At 48.2% G+C, this 15,856-nt stretch overlaps 5 protein-coding genes across 5 annotated transcripts; 2 read left to right on the top strand and 3 right to left on the bottom strand.

Moving 5' to 3' along the window:
- Positions 1 to 357: 357 nt before the first annotated feature.
- Positions 358 to 1,755, bottom strand: gpdA (glyceraldehyde 3-phosphate dehydrogenase GpdA; the record flags this gene model as incomplete). Its single annotated transcript, XM_743052.1, has 6 exons — positions 358 to 386; positions 444 to 614; positions 671 to 1,358; positions 1,429 to 1,506; positions 1,629 to 1,664; positions 1,741 to 1,755. The coding sequence occupies 6 exons, from the start codon at positions 1,753 to 1,755 to the stop codon at positions 358 to 360; spliced, it is 1,017 nt and encodes a 338-aa protein (XP_748145.1).
- Positions 1,756 to 2,271: 516 nt separating this feature from the next.
- On the bottom strand, positions 2,272 to 4,419 carry AFUA_5G01960 (PHO88 family protein). The gene is made up of 3 exons (XM_743053.2): positions 4,299 to 4,419; positions 4,023 to 4,183; positions 2,272 to 3,961 (listed from the first exon to the last, which is right to left on the bottom strand). The coding sequence occupies exons 1-3, from the start codon at positions 4,310 to 4,312 to the stop codon at positions 3,576 to 3,578; spliced, it is 561 nt and encodes a 186-aa protein (XP_748146.1). The 5' UTR covers positions 4,313 to 4,419; the 3' UTR covers positions 2,272 to 3,575.
- Positions 4,420 to 5,222: 803 nt separating this feature from the next.
- On the top strand, positions 5,223 to 6,643 carry htz1 (histone H2AZ; the record flags this gene model as incomplete). The annotated part of the gene is made up of 3 exons (XM_743054.2): positions 5,223 to 5,321; positions 5,646 to 5,715; positions 5,795 to 6,643. 3 exons carry the CDS (start codon positions 5,223 to 5,225, stop codon positions 6,040 to 6,042), a joined length of 417 nt encoding a protein of 138 aa, XP_748147.1. The 3' UTR covers positions 6,043 to 6,643.
- A 151-nt stretch (positions 6,644 to 6,794) lies between these two features.
- On the bottom strand, positions 6,795 to 11,853 carry AFUA_5G01940 (uncharacterized protein). Its single transcript, XM_077804718.1, has 4 exons — positions 9,613 to 11,853; positions 9,006 to 9,549; positions 8,207 to 8,908; positions 6,795 to 8,108 (listed from the first exon to the last, which is right to left on the bottom strand). Exons 1-4 carry the CDS (start codon positions 9,955 to 9,957, stop codon positions 8,092 to 8,094), a joined length of 1,608 nt encoding a protein of 535 aa, XP_077660856.1. The 5' UTR covers positions 9,958 to 11,853; the 3' UTR covers positions 6,795 to 8,091.
- A 1,830-nt stretch (positions 11,854 to 13,683) lies between these two features.
- AFUA_5G01930 (uncharacterized protein) lies at positions 13,684 to 15,852 on the top strand (the record flags this gene model as incomplete). Its single annotated transcript, XM_743056.2, has 2 exons — positions 13,684 to 13,928; positions 14,267 to 15,852. 2 exons carry the CDS (start codon positions 13,684 to 13,686, stop codon positions 14,532 to 14,534), a joined length of 513 nt encoding a protein of 170 aa, XP_748149.1. The 3' UTR covers positions 14,535 to 15,852.
- Positions 15,853 to 15,856: the final 4 nt, after the last annotated feature.

The following is a 15,856-nucleotide window of genomic DNA, read 5'->3' as shown; positions in this document are numbered from 1 at the left end:
TCCTCCCGACTGGTATACGGAGGACTGAGCTACGCTATCGTCACGTGTCTGATTCCCGATTGTTTGCCGATCTTTTTCCGGCCATGACCAGGAATGACCGATCACCCAATCTCATTCTCTCCAGTATTCATGTTGGCTAAATGATGGTACGGTTACAAGGGGGCCCCTTAAACAAGAATTATAAACATTCAGGATTTGGCAACGTCAAGTCATTTCATTAAATAGTACGTTATCATGTGCTTTTATGCCCAGAGCCATGATCTCCAGTGCGTTTCTGTCCGCAGGGCATGTTGTATCCGACTTCGGAATGTCTCTATTTCACAGAAGACTTCTAGTTTCAATTTTCCGTCCTGATTCCTACTGGGAATCGACCTTGGCGATGTAGGCTAAAATGACGAGTCAGTACACGGCAGACCTGAGCACTAGGCCGAAGGTAAACTTACCGATAAGGTCGACAACACGGCGAGAGTAACCCCACTCGTTGTCGTACCAGGCGACGAGCTTGACGAAGTTGGGGTTGAGGGAGATACCAGCCTTGGCATCGAAGATGGAGGAGCGTTCATCACCGTTCAGGTCGCTGGAGACAACATCGTCCTCAGTGTAGCCGAGGATGTCTAATAACAAACCGTCAGTAATATTCAGAGTGAAAGCAGATCAGTAGTTCACGTACTCTTGAGCTCGCCCTCCTCGGAGGCAGCCTTGATGGCCTGCTTGATCTCGTCGTAGGAAGCACCCTTCTCGAGGCGGCAAGTGAGGTCGACAACGGAGACGTTGGAGGTAGGAACACGCATGGCCATACCGGTGAGCTTGCCGTTGAGAGAAGGAATGACCTTGCCGACGGCCTTAGCAGCACCAGTCGAGCTGGGAATGATGTTCTGGGCAGCAGTACGACCACCTCTCCAGTCCTTGTTGGAGGGAGCATCGACGACCTTCTGGGTGGCGGTGTAGGAGTGGACGGTGGTCATGAGACCCTCAACAATGCCGAACTTGTCGTTGATGACCTTGGCCAGGGGTGCAAGGCAGTTGGTGGTGCAAGAGGCGTTGGAGAGGACCTGGATGTCGGAGGTGTAGGTGGTGTTGTTGACACCCATGACGAACATGGGGGCATCAGCAGAAGGAGCGGAGATGATGACCTTCTTGGCACCACCCTTCAAGTGAGCGGAGGCCTTCTCCTTGGTGGTGAAAACACCAGTAGACTCGACGATGTAGGCAGCGCCGGTCTCAGACCAGGGGATCTGAGAGGGATCCTTCTCAGCATAGAAGCGAATCTTCTTGCCGTTGACAATCAGACCCTGGTCGTAGGTCTCAATGGTACCCTTGAACTGGCCGTGGGTGGTGTCGTATTTGAGCATGTAGGCCTATAGTATCGTGTTCTGTCAGTCTCTAGGGTCTAAAGATGGACGAGTCTAGATGGCTTGGAGCACGTACAGCATAGTGGACCTCGATGAAGGGGTCGTTGACAGCAACAACGTCGACCAGGCCGTGGCTGAGGCTGTTCAATCCAATCTATTAGAAAAACCAATCCAACGAAGTAGCTCCAAATTGCTACTTACGCGTTACGGAAGACCTGCGATTACTCGTTAGCTTTTGGATATTCAAAAACACCGGGCAAGGTTTATCAAACTTACGATTCTTCCAATACGACCGAAGCCGTTGATACCAACCTACGAGAGAAGTTAAGTACATGGCACGATGATGCATGGAAGCAAACCCGCTTCACCGTGATCAGAACCTTCATACCTTGGGAGTGGCCATTGTGTAGATTCGTCTGGTACTGAGCGGGGTAAATGTCAGTCAAGCTTTGAGAGATAGAGACAGAGTAGTGAAGAGGACACTATTGTAGACGGGATTGAGGGAAGATGGATATGTTCTTACTTTATAGAATGATAGAAAGAAAGAGAGACAGTAGATTAATGATGCTGATGATGGGAAGAGAGGAGAAGATGAGAGAAAAAGGCCACCAGCGGGGGAGGGGCAGTAGAAAAGGCAATGGCTTGTTGTCTCCGACTGACGCAACGACCTGATCACCTTGAGCTTGCGCGCCAGTCGAAACCGCACACCGGGCGGACAGACGGGGCTAAAGGCCAAATAGCTGCTCCAGCCTATGCACTACAGCTTCCCAGTGTTGCTACACAAATAATTGATTAGTACGGTAATGGCTTGAGGACGGGTCTTTCTGGGTCAGCTTGCTGCTGGTTTCCCGACATGCGCCGCCCAGAAGCTCTATAGCAGCTTTTCCGGTTTCATACACCGGGCAAAGCAGGAGACTCACGATATTTGGGCGGCCTGCCTCCCCTCGGTAGCTACCATGCTGACCAATAGCCGTGCTGCGTGCTCGTCCAGCCGGGTACTCGCTCCTACAAATCTCGTGCAGTTGCTACCAGCTCTTCGGAAAGACTGGTAATAGATTACGGAATACCTAGGTTATTATGATAGAGAAACTCCCGATGCATTTGGCACCCGCTTACCATCGCTTCGGGGGGGTGAGGGAAAACCTGAGTGCCTCTTATTCATATGGTAAGTGGGCGGCTTGCGTAGATACCAGATGATGTAAGACGCAGTAGAAACGGAAGGACTTTGTCCAGTTGCATCGCACTAAGCCAAAACATCCCACCAAAAATGCTCTGGAAGAGGGGCTGTCCAGCTCTTCTGGTTGGGATCATGATTCCTACATCGGAACAATGTTAATCCACAAACTACTATTCAGGACTTCTAGAATCTGCGGAGCTCTGAATCATACGCCGTATATCTTTTATATCACTGTGGTCTCACCGAAGCTCAAGAGGGCCTGAAGGGCTTCTCCGTACTCCAGAAATTCTCACCGGCTGCAAATATCATGTGCTATACTGCTTTTTTCCTCCCCTCCCTTATCTCCATTTCGTTTTGTTTCCCCCTTTGTCTCAATCTCTCAAGGCATTTGAAATCTCTGCTTTTTTAATGGGCTGTCATTTGGAACGTGCCCATAAAGGCCTGGGCCGGTGCCTTGCGGCTGTGCTATGCATTCCTCGCCCAATTGAGCCTTCAGAGGTCTGCAAGCATTGCATGACATATTCCGGATGCACTACGATTTCAATTTACTTAATGTAGTCTTCTAGCAATTATTTTGCAGTTAAGTTAATATCAACTTATGATTCCATCGAATACTTGTTTAGCAATGGCGTTCGCTCCATCCTTCTGATTAGATTTCAAGACGACTTGGGATCGATTCATCGCTGAATCTCCATTTGATTCGCATCTACTTCAAATACCCAAAGCCTTTTTTTTGAGATAACTTTTTCCTTTATGGTCGCTCGTTGCAAAACGGATATCTACATGTAAAAGGAGCTAATCCAACAGTCTACAATGAAGGGGACAAGTCAGTGGATAAGCCCTCATACAGAATTTGATGTTCATGTAGCGGTCGGGAGACCAGTGACATTCTTAATACAATGTGATTGATTGCGACTATGACGCGGCCGTTAATCATGTGCTGGCCTACCAGCCCCGTTGCAGTCTCGATCACCTCCCAAAGTCTGCATTGAAGTCGCTCTATAAATACAGGTGAAGAAAGAAGTTCTTGCCCACCACTGTCATATCTACTCCTCCTTGACACCGCCACGGAAGTTCTTCTCGGCGTTCTCGACGGAGGCCTTGTCGGTCTTGACCTGACCCTGGCTCAGGAAGCTGTTGGCGGCCTTGAAAGGACGTTGTAGGTCTCCAGTGGCTGGCTTCCCGAACACATGGATCTTAACGAGATTCGACTCCAGTGCGCTCTTCAGAGGGATGATCGACTGGATCAGGAGGGGGTTGGTGTACTTAAAGTACAGGTGCATGACACCCATCATACCCACTCCCATGAGTTGCGACTTCATCAATTGGCGCAGTTGTCCCTTGTCGTAATCCATGTTGGTGGTCGTCACGGGGCGAGGCTCCTCGCCGCTGCCCATGGGGGCAGGCTCGACGTACTTCAGAGTAGTCATATCTGTAGTAACTTGATTAGCCTCCGCCATAACTCCCCATTACAACTGCGGATAAGTGCATACCCTTCTTCTGATTGATCTTGGATTGCGTATACATGTAGAGTCCAAGAATGATCACATTGGACGCGAGGTATATGCAACGGACGAGGAAGAGGACATCCGGGTTGTCAAAGGGAACCTTCTTCGCCAGCTGCATCATCACAAGGATGATGGCCAGATTAGTTCTGCAAAGATCAAGGCATGGTCAGTGTATTCGACCTCTGCCAAAGAAAAAGAATTATGGAAAGTGGATTCTATGCCAAAGAGAAGCAAAGAAGACAATGCGCTCAGAAGACTCACACTTGAGGATTCATTTTAGCAACAAGGTCCTTTGACAAGAAGATCAAATATGGGCAGGACTGGAATTGAAACTGAAGGGTCGAGGAAGGAGGCGCGTGCAGGCAGAACTTTCGGACAAAGCGCAGACCTGGAGCCCCAGAAAGTCGAACAGCTGTCCATAAGGTGTGAGATCACGTGAATAGATATAGCACGTGAGCTTATCTTGAGATTGGGCGATAGCCAACTATTGCATTACAGTAGTTTGTCAATTGGCCTCATCCTCAGGCAGGTTTTGGACTAAGGCATCAAAGTCACCTGCTCAGTTATGTAATATGCGCCCCGACAACCACAACACTGCAGCGTCAATTCTCATCATCAGGCTTGCCCAGCTGCTTGACATGAGCATTCCCTCAGCTACGAATATCTGAGATATTTATCTTTTCAATTTGACAACATGGGTTGAGGCATATTCAATATCGGATGATCATTGACAATGAAGAAACATGGCTAAAAGCCGTACCATACCTGAGAGGCTGGCTCCAGCCATGCCGCGAAGTCTCAGCACCATCATGGATGAACCATGCTTATGCTACTGACCATTATTTACTGATTAAGGTACAGCAAGCTACATTTTCTCAACCTATTTGATCGAGTTGAGGCTTTCCGGGCGTTGTGTCTTGCTCAGTATGCCTTCTCAGCTCGCCTTTGGAAGCATCTGAGTCGAAGTTGAGCATTGTTCCTAATCGGGATTAGCGCCCCTCCACGATCAACGCCTTTAGCGACCAGGATGGGCTGTGACATTTCTGACTCCTTCATCCATCAACAACGCGCGTATCTGAGGACGTTTGAACCTTCTCAACATCCACACCCGTCGTCCAAATCATCTGAATCTTGCTCAACGCATCATTTTTATCTCTGCGACCCCGAATTTCGACAGTTTTCAATATGCCCGGCGGAAAGGGAAAGTCTGTTGGCGGAAAGGCTGGTGCGAAGGATGCTGCGGGGAAAACCCAGAAGTCTCACAGCGCAAAGGCGGGTTTGCAGGTTAGTATATCTTGTGTTTCTCAGTAATATGCACAGCAACAGTTATTTTTCATGCCTTCTGGTATCTCTGGCAACGGCTTTTCGTGATGAACCGAAGTTGCGGGAAATTTCATTGGAAGAACGCGTCTTCACGTCCAACATCGAGGACCTTCTTTGACTGTCAAAGAGTTTCTCCATCGGATCGCGAAATGTCAAGCCGTAGAAGACGCGACATCTTTTGAGGCTCTGTTGCCATCAAGACCACCAATATCCTCTTATCTCAATCCATGACCTCGTTTGACGATTCGTGTGGACAGATTTGAGCTTACATAAGTCCTGATCTAGTTTCCCTGTGGTCGTGTCAAGCGTTTCTTGAAGAACAACACTCAAAATAAGATGCGAGTTGGCGCTAAAGGTATGATTATGACTGTCGCGACCCCTTCATATTCCCCATCGTGTGTTTTGTCCTGATTCATTGACATGCATAATTTTAGCTGCGGTCTATGTCACGGCTGTTCTGGAATATCTAACTGCGGAAGTCCTCGAACTTGCCGGTAACGCCGCCAAGGATCTGAAAGTCAAGCGTATCACGCCCCGCCACCTGCAGCTCGCCATTCGTGGTGACGAGGAGCTGGATACTTTGATCCGCGCCACCATTGCTTTCGGTGGTGTCTTGCCACGTATCAACCGTGCGCTGCTGCTCAAGGTCGAGCAGAAGAAAAAGAACAAGTCCGATGCTTAAAAAACGAACAAAACGGCAAATACCCCACGAATACGGCGTTTGATCTTGATGATGAATAAAGAGGTTCTGCTTATGAGCCGGGCTGCAGCATTTCTTTCTCTCACTTCGTGAAGCTGTGCCTGAGAACAGCCATGCTCGAGCGATAATCCTTGCGGCAATAATTTCAGGCGCATCCTCCATCGTCGGTCCGCTCCTCCACCACGCCGCACCTGGGGTTGTTCTTCTCCAGCTTCTTGCCGCCTCGCGTACCTCTTTCCTCATCTCTTTTTTCTTGAATCGGCTCTTCCATCTTCCTAGTCGGTTTATACCGTTTGCGTAACTTGCCTTGGCGCTGTAATGGGAATTATGGGGATATCTCGGTAGTAGGAAACGTCTGTCTAAAATCAGTGCTTTTTTTCCCTTTTTTTAAATCGATCAACGGTGTTGTGAGTGTCATTATTTTACCTATTTGTTATATTTATCCTTAACCCTTTTTGTTGAAATTGTATCAGTAGGTCTCATGCCTTAGTCACTATCTAATGTATAACTACCTAGAGAACAGTATCTCAATTGATCTATATACGAAATAAGATGCTTACTTTTGGTAGCTTCCAAGCATAAAAATTTTGTAGTTGTTAACAACATATATCAACAGATTGAATGAAATCAAGCCGTCTCAGCCTTTTATACGTTCCTTGACTAGTCCTGGATTGTCGCACATAATATATCCATACAGAGTACGCTGCATTTCTTCTAATGATAAGCAAGTTGCTAGACTCGCTTCGCCTGTCAGTCCAATAATGGTTGCTACTCATGTGCTAACCTTGACACTAGTCGCTCCATAATTACTACAGAGATAGAGATAGAAGATAATGTGGGTTTCTAACTAACACATACATCGATTGGAGACCTTGAGAGATATGAGAACTAAAACATCAGTTCCAGGAACCAAGTGAAAAGGGAACAGAAACCACAGAAGAGCAGAACCTCCTCGAACAAGAGCCGCCGGAGTGTAAATGATGCAGAGAGCCACCGGGTGAATAAATCCTAGACAGACCATTGAGCTGAGTACACTCGAGCAGACAGTCAAGACTTTATTTGTTTCTTCCTCGTTTGCCAGCGCTCGGTACAGCGCAAGACGAATTGCTCGGTTGTTCGACGATGCAATTGGACAGATCAACTCGAGAATGCTGCGCAAATGTCTGATTGAATATGGCCTTGGTTGTCATTGACATGCAAACAGGCCACATATGCAGGCAAAGGAAGGGAGACGTGAATTGATAAAACATATCCGTCCAGTATCGCTCAAAACAGCTCGAATCATGAATGAATTAGAGAAGAAAAGTGCTAAAGATTAAAACAAGAACCGGAGAAGGAAAAATAAAATCGAGAAATCAACATTAAACGATACAAATCGCCCTTATACAGAAGTAACAATATGCGAATGCAAGTATGCCACCTCTCTTGGTGTTAGTCAAAGACATGATGAGATATTTCTTATTGTCGTTCTTCGTAGACTTCCCTCCGGTTCAAACAAATTTTATTGTGCTTTCCGCCGCAAACGCAAGATCGGAACAAATGGCACAGAAATGGAAAGAGAAGGATGTTTTCTCGCATGCAAGGCGCCCGCGTCTCAGAAGTTCAGATCTTTCTTTTTGCGATGGTGTTCTGAGAAGAAAAGAGAAAAAAAAGTACCGAGTCCGTCCAAACAGTGTGCCTGATGGGCTGCCCCAAAATAACGTCTAAAACTTGACTAGATCAGAGAAAGAGTTTCTTTTGATTCTCTTGGTGTCATCGCGTCATCCCTCATCGAATCGTAAGCCAGTAATCGCACATCGGGATTAGGCCTCGTGATATAAGAGTCGTATTCATCTCGCGGCAAAGCAATCTAAACAAGTTCCGTTGTCTTCGTCTCTCATCGATCATGTGCTTTTTTGTTTTGATCCAGCATCTTACTCCACAATAATCTCCACTCCCGAATTGGTGCGCAATTCATCACTACCACGCGATTGATGTCCGTTCGATCGGCGGAATCCCGAGCCTTTTTCAGGCACGGGGCCTCTAGGCTGCCTAATGGGCATGCGCTCCTGTGACTGACCGTCAAATCCAAGTCCGATGGATCGGTTACTACCAATGGGACCAGCGCTGGAAGGCTGATTTTCCGGCTGATCCCAAGAGAACATACCCCTCAATCTCCGGGGGCTCGAATTCGGCCCTCCGATTCCAGTGCCAAGGGACAGGCTGCTCAGACTGTTCACCAAAAGATTGTCGTCCCGTTGCACACCAAGGGAGGAGCCAGACGGGGCTGAAGTCAAGGTGGGGGTGTTCGACGCGCCGCTGGTCACAGCCTCATAATGCTGTAAACGTGTGCCATTGGATTGCAAGGCTGCCGGGAAGCTTGCGGAAGAAGGCACAGGAGAAGGAGTATACGAGCGGAGATCGGCAAACGACTTGGCCGCGCGGAGATTCTGGGTGCTTCCGTAGTTGCCAGGCGAATCAAGAACGCCGAGGAAGCCGGAAGTCTGTCCACGAAGATTGCTAAAAGGACCAGGCCCTCCCTCGTTCCTGGCTTCGCTGAAGTCAATCGTAGCTGCGCGATTCAGTCCACGACGAGCGGTATCGGCTGGCTGAACTGCAGTCGGGATGGAGGTTAGAGGCGGACTGACGTTAGTGCCGGGAGCGACTTTGAACACCTGGACCTGTCTCTGTTCGCCAGTACCACGGGAAGCATGACCAAGGCCCATGTTGTGTGCAAGAGTGTGGACAGTCCGGCGCTGGATAGGGGTGAGAGTGGGCGGAAACAGCACGGAATCGCGACTGGGGTCTTCTTTGAAAAGAAGGAGCTGAGAGTAATAGGATAAAGTTGTGCTGTCATTCAAATCGACCTCTGCAATAGAAGTGAAATTAGCACAATTGCACCGAAGGAAAGCATCGGAACTGTTTAAAACTGTTTTGGGAGTGTGGATTGGCTCGCTCCGACTTACCCAGCTTTTGGCCACGCTGCGAAACGGGAGAAGGAGACGTTGCAGGGATGTGGGACGTGAGAGACGACATGGAACTCTGAGTTTGAAGCTGCGAGGCAGCCATGGGCCTGTGCTGTTCCTCCAGCTGACCGCGACGTTCGCGCTTCTCTCGCTCGATGCGCTCGCGCTCCTGGAGAGGGAGCATCTTCTTATACTCCACCCGCAACTTTCGACCTTGCAGTTCGAAGTGGTTAAGAACCTCGATAACGGTGGCGGTTTCCTCAGCAGAGGTGAAATTGGCAAAGGCCAAACCCCGGAACACGCCATTGTCAAAGTGATAGTTGAACGCGTAAGGAAGCGGGAGGTTCAACTCAGTCATCAATTGCACCAACTGCTCCTTCTTGACAGCAAAAGGGATGTTCTTGATAACGATCGCGGTCGGAATCAACTCGTCCTCTCCCTCCGAGGGAACTGTGGTTTCGGAACGCACCGCACCACTTTGAAGAGGTCCGGGTCCGAGGTTCGAAAAAGGACTGGGCATACCAGGCTGCTGATCAAGCCAGGTCTGCATGGTTGAGTTAGCATAACAAAGAGAATCAATTTAGGTTATTTTGGGGTCAGCACATACCGTAGGCAAACCCGCCCGACCAGTGCGAGAAGTGGTCTTCAGACTGGCCGAGGCGGAACGGATGGCTCCCAAAGTCTGCGCGTTGGCAAAACCATTTGGATTCCAAGTCTGAGAACCTGAAAGGTCATAAGCATAAGAGTTATTGTGCAATGACGGATTCAAGCGCTCGAGACGGCCGGTGTCGTACCGCGCCATTGAATCATCGTACAGATTGACAGGCATTGGGCCGTATGCATCGAACTGTCGCGAAGGCTGACGGTGGAGAGGCTGCTGGTGACGCTGAGAGCCAGGGGAACGCGCAGAAGAGTTGTCGTGATACATCTCCTGTGATTGTTGATAACTCATGGCGGCCGAGAAATGAGAATTCCCAAATACAGACCAACCATGGAATGTGGGCACTGGAATACCCACCACACAACAAACCCGATAAGCCTAGAGGAGGACAGTTCTCAGAACATAGGAACTACCTGGCGCAGGCGTCGTGAACTGGGAATAAAACAATTTGGCAAAAAAAAAAAAATTATGATAGCAGACGATCTGGTCGAGAGGGGATTGGCTTTAGCTCCGGGGAAAGCGACAGAAAAAGTTTCCACCGGAAAAGGCGGTTGATGGTCTGTGATTTGAGAAAAGGAAAACGAGAAAAATAAAGACGTGGTGTATCGGCGATACACCACAAGCAACGAAAAAGAAAGAGAAACAAAAAAAGGATTTCTCTGGATAGATCGCTCTCACTAAGAATGAAAATAATCAGTCGTCACGCTTGATATCATTAAAGACCAAGGGGTTTCAGGTGTTGATTTTCCTGGGTCTGCCGTATCCTTTCGTCCTCCGCGAATAATCCGAAGCAAAAGAAGCGACGGTCTCAACGGAGGTCGTCAGGCAACGGAAGAAGAGACGGAACGAGAAGAGAGAGGGGGAAGGTAAATCGCCACTACCCGTAACACAGACCACCTTCGCGAAGCTTGAGACTGGTTGCAAATGTGGTTGTGATGGAGGTGGGTGGTGAGGGGGGAGAAGAAAGAGAGAGAGGAAGAGACAACCACAGTGAGGGACTTGAGGGGTGAATGTTAGACACCTGAGGCAGAAAGATAGGTTACGATCAAGGTACTTTACGGTCAGGAACGTTCGTATCTTGACCACCTTCTCAGCCTAAAGTTAAGGTAGCTCATAACCCACCTACTGGCCTCAGTTCTGGAGGATAACATGTGGTAATGGTATGGTAGGAATGATCAGGAGTAATTGTTCGTGAGGAAGAGGAAAAACACGCACCAGGAAATCCGGCAGCCAGCGTACCGTTCACCCAAAACGACTCGAACAAGCAACTAAAGTGAGGTATTCCGTAGTACGAAACTAAGGTAAGTCCTAGAAGACCCGGAGATCAACGAATCCACTTCCACGAAACCCAAGCCGCCAAGGATTGGACGCAGCTGTTAGTTTGGGTAGGCTAGATTTGATAGATTTGTGATGCTTATCAGGTGCGTAGCTGCAGTTTCCACCGCTAGCCCAACAATCCCGATTGTAACTCCAGGACCGCGATTGGTATGGTACCGGCGACAACGTACAAACGTCGACGAAATATTCTGTTGCGGATTACCGTCGAACTTGGTGTCATGCAATGACAGTCGAGTGGAAGACAAACTCCCGAGGTGGTTATATTGTAGCGGGCGCAGGAGTCCAGCTGGGCAACACAACCGACTGGTCTAGCTTGAAAATATTTCGTGATCGCTGGTAAAGATTGCTCTGTTGGATTGACCAAAGCAACGCAGCCTTGTGGATGAGTATGAGCGTCAGTGTTGACGGGTAGTCGGGTTGATGCTGACGGGGGGACGGGACAACGACGGGATGATCAGGACGCGCAATAGTGGATAATTTGGGTTTATCTGATCCTGAGACAAGTTCAAGGTTGCAGGCTCGCAGCAATGCTCTCGACCCCCGTGTTCAGCTTGATATCTGATCCTCCTGTTTGAGGTCAAGTGGGTGCGTCAAAGAGGGAGAGAGCAGAGGACAAGAAGATAAAGATTCAACAAAGTATAAGTAAGAATCCAATTAGGAGGCCTTCAGATTTGAGACTCGGGGTCTGCACCAGAATCAATAAGATGAGGAACAAAAAACAAAATGAAATATGACCAACCAGAAGAGAGGAACCAGAACGCTGTACTTATAGATATTCAGATCATGTAGGTACTAAGACAGGTACCTTAGCATTCGGCAGCGGATGTTCTTTATATTCCCGTATAATTTGGACGACTTTCAAGCCAAGTAGGAGTCTACCTGGTCCATGTGCTTTGGTATTATTGTTTTTTCCCTTACACTCCGTCCCTCCTTTGCCCCTGGACCCTCTTGTGTCTTGGAGCCCCTTCTCATCCATTACTATTAACAAGCTCTCAGAATGTCCCACTGTATCTATTAATACTATACACGAGGAGCACTTTTCGCTACGTAGTACGGAGTAGATACAGTCAAGTCTGGTTCCCAGTGACCTAGTTTGAATTTCTCTTTTACTGAATGGTTACCTCTCCGAGAAACCCAATTCTGAACGATGACTTGATGAGCATTGCTTTCCCCCTGTATAGATACCAGTCACAAATCAGCCAAAGGAGTGTCTCTTTTGCCATCCCACGACACCCCGCCTCCTTCGTGAGTCTCCCCTCCAACAGCACGGGGCAGAAACTGAACTTTGACAGTCGGGACGCTCTGACTTGCCTGCAATCTTGTGTTCCCCTTTATCCCCTAATCGGAGCTTTTTCGGGAACTTAACCGTGTCTTTACTTTGTTGAAATAAGTTATTATGAACCGCGGACCATCATCTTGAGACTGAAACGGTTTACTTCCCTGACAATACTAGACGTACGTATTTCTTTGGGACTTTCGATTTCCATGGTGATAGTCGTTTCTAGCTCCCGAGTGACAGTTCCTCCCCTGAGTTGGTGCCTGGGACTCTGATACCAATGCGCGTTTAGAGTCTGAGCTAGATTCCCACGAAGGACCCGCCACTGTGGGTTGAAAGGGCGCGTTTAATATAGACTACTGCTAATGTATGCTTCTCCTGGACCAGTTAGTCGGTCCCAGCTGATCAACACAAGCTCTTGCTGCTTTGTTCGATTTGGGTCAATCGCAAGCGGATGTTCAAGACCAATAGTTGCCTGATAGACAGAGCTATGAAAAGTAGTCGCATGGCAACATGGACAATGGCTAAGAGGAATTCAATATCATGATTCCGGTACACCGAGCTTTAAGCCCCTGAACGCGTTGTAACGACGGGCAAAGACTACTGCTCTGCCGTTGTGAAAAACAAAAGCTCATCGATTTGAACAACGCAGAATTACACAAGAACTTTTCCCGAGGAACACTTAGATAAAACAGTCATCTATCTGAGGCACAAGGCTTCTCGAACAATTTCCCTCATGGCTCCCCGTTGACCGTCTGTGTCAAATATCAATAGTACCTGGAATGGCCCCGTCCGGAGTACATCTTCCGTCCCCCGTAACCCCTATTCTAACCTTGCAATTTCTCCATGGAGGAGAAACTCCAAAAGATCCATCACCTTTTCGGCGAATGATGTTCAGGATATGCCATCAGCTCCATTCAAAATATTCGAAGAAGAAATGACCTTGTAGGATGGGTCCGCTTTCGATCCCCAATTTCTGGCTATGGGAATGGACTCACTCCCTAGACCACAAGCTAGAAGACGCTAGAGTGCGACCAGAACTCATGGCATGGTGATGTTCAATTAAAACTGGGGCCTTTCAAACCTCACCAACAGCTTCACTATGGGAGGTTTGATATTCGGCTTCATCTAAATAGCTTATTCACCACTATCTTATTGTGTAAGATAGAATCCAGTTCCACGGTATGGAGTAGCTCTTCATCTATAATCTATAGGGAATTTTACAATAGACCTACTTCTCGGCTGTACTGTAGATAACATGGTTTGCAGCTTACAGGCTACCACAGGGCCAGACTCCGGTGCTGCGGCCAATTCCACTGCTTGCCCCAGCAGTCCCGCCTCACCATTCACCACTAATCGTTAGGTAGTGCCGTAGTTAGTCCCGCGGCGTGGCTTCCGGAGGCATGCCTTCAATGATCCTGGCAACGGACCCTCTAAGCGTATCGTGGAATATTCTTAGTCTGTTCGCAGCTGGAGAAAAGGAACGGCCAATTTACTGTATAATTAAACAAGCCACCATACCAGGTGATCGTACTTTACCAGATGAAGGCAGTGAGCCACAGGGTGATCCGAGAATCGGATACGCCTATAACAGATTCGGATACTCGAAATCCAACATGACTGAGAGACAAGCGCAGGGAGTCCAAGGGTAAATCGCGTTGCTCAATCTCGTCACGCTCAGCACCTATGGTAATAGATTCCATCCCCTATTGGAGTGACGACCAAGAATTTCTCATCAGGTGGTATTGTCAGGTGTGCCTGTGTCTACAGTGACATTTTATAACACGGTGTCATCCTGCCATACGGAGTACATAGCAGCAGAACTGCATGATCCACTTGGCCGTGGCGAGGTAATGACAAATCCCATCATACAGCACCCCCTAAACAGGTATGGCTATGGAGTATGGACTCGACTCCGTGCTAATCACTTGACGGCAAGGTTTGTCAACCCTCCGAGTTCCAGTCAGCAGCATGAGAAGCATACAGACTGCCGGCCCTCATGTCGCATACAACCGTCGTTAAAACCATCATGGCTCTGATTATTATTGCTCTCCATATGCACAGTAGCCAGCTTCTTCCTGGTGCTCCCTCAGCCCGTCACTGCCTATCTAGAACTGAGATTCGAGTCATTGCCGGAAATCGCATGATCAAGGCCAGCAAAAAGCAAAAAAAAAACAAACTGGTCATCTCGCACTCCGACCTGTCCCAATTGCCACTGTCGCCACTGCCACTGCCACCGAGGACCGGGGGCTAAGGCTAACGAAGGAAAGGAGACGATATGATCATCAGGAGTCGCTGGCCGGATGCCCGTAGATGGCTCAGTCTGCTGACCAAACGTGTCATCGATGCGGGATGTCAGATTCGGTTGTCTACTGTAGCGCTTTGTTCTGGTCTATTACTGTTTCGACTCGGATGGTGGAATCGGTTGACGCTGACGCAGGTAATGGACAAGGTAGATATCTTAGGCAGCCTGCATCATTCCTGGTCGCCACTAGATAGCTAGTAGAACGCCACAAGGCCCATCTTAAACTTATCATAAAGAGGAATGATAGACCAAAGGAATGGATATGTAAACGGCAGGACGGGACGGCAGCCCACAGTGATGCACAAGCTCATTTTGTGACTGTACGCGCTTTTGTGCTTGCTTGATGGATGTCAGGCCTGCATGCTCTCCGCCGTGCAATCAAGGTAAAGTGGTACAGTATAAATATATATACTCGTATCCTATCAGAAGAAGTGCTTGAACGGACTTGGACATTATGATATCAGATCCTGTATCTGCGACATAGTCGCAGATATCGGTATAAGCAGCAAGCAGACTTGTGTGATCTTAGGACCGGCACTCACCGTGCTTTTGAGGCAGACTAGAACCAGCCCTTGCATTGTTGGATCCAGGTCTCACGTCTGGGCACGTCAGACTACAGTTTGATACCGCTCAGCCAATGGAGCAGTGGGCTTCTCAGGTGCTGCATTCCCAATTGGAAGACTGACTTTTTTCAGGTCTCTTGTAAGGTAGTTTGCTTTGCGATTGGATATTTATATATTCCCAGGAAGCCCTCGGTTTTCTATTCGGAGTGCATTCATAAATCGACTGTCTTTTCCTTTGTCAGCCTAATGGGTATCATATTTAGAAGCATACAATAAAGAAGCTGATGGCTTCCTCACATTCTCCCTGAATTTGTTCGTAATCCTTACGACCCTCGGATATGAGCTGAGCATTGGTTATATATATTGAATTTTCATGCCTCTTTGATTGATGTATGATATGTTCCGATTCCAACCGACCATGCAACGCAACTATGTCAATTCAGCCTTGCTATGTACTCAGAGTCATATGAGTTCTTTCCGTGGCGAGCAGTCTGACGTGGCATCCCCTGCAAAATACCAACTCAGCAAATGGCTAAACCGAATCCTTCAAAAGTCCCCTCATATGTATCTACCCCGTATGCATGTGTGATGTGGATGAAGTAAGGGGTTACTAGAGAAGCTCCACAGGGCATTTCCCAACACTCCGCGACATTGTACAAAGTAGATAGATACCTTATTGAAATGACTTATGTGTTCTTGAGACAAAGT

Source organism: Aspergillus fumigatus, chromosome 5 (genome assembly GCF_000002655.1).
Source record: "Aspergillus fumigatus Af293 chromosome 5, whole genome shotgun sequence".
Lineage (NCBI taxonomy): Eukaryota > Fungi > Ascomycota > Eurotiomycetes > Eurotiales > Aspergillaceae > Aspergillus > Aspergillus fumigatus.
The sequence above is the reverse complement of the archived record's forward strand: the minus strand, read 5'-3'. Positions and strand labels throughout refer to the sequence as shown.

Coding starts and splice junctions, on each gene's coding strand:
- AFUA_5G01960 (XM_743053.2), bottom strand. Junction 3,962..4,022: donor CAAGATCAATCAGAAGAAGG/GTATGCACTTAT, acceptor AAGTTACTACAG/ATATGACTACTCTGAAGTAC.
- AFUA_5G01940 (XM_077804718.1), bottom strand. CDS start 9,957: ATGAGTTATCAACAATCACAGGAGATGTATCACGACAACTCTTCTGCG. Junction 9,550..9,612: donor GTCGGGCGGGTTTGCCTACG/GTATGTGCTGAC, acceptor TCAACCATGCAG/ACCTGGCTTGATCAGCAGCC. Junction 8,909..9,005: donor GCAGCGTGGCCAAAAGCTGG/GTAAGTCGGAGC, acceptor CTTCTATTGCAG/AGGTCGATTTGAATGACAGC.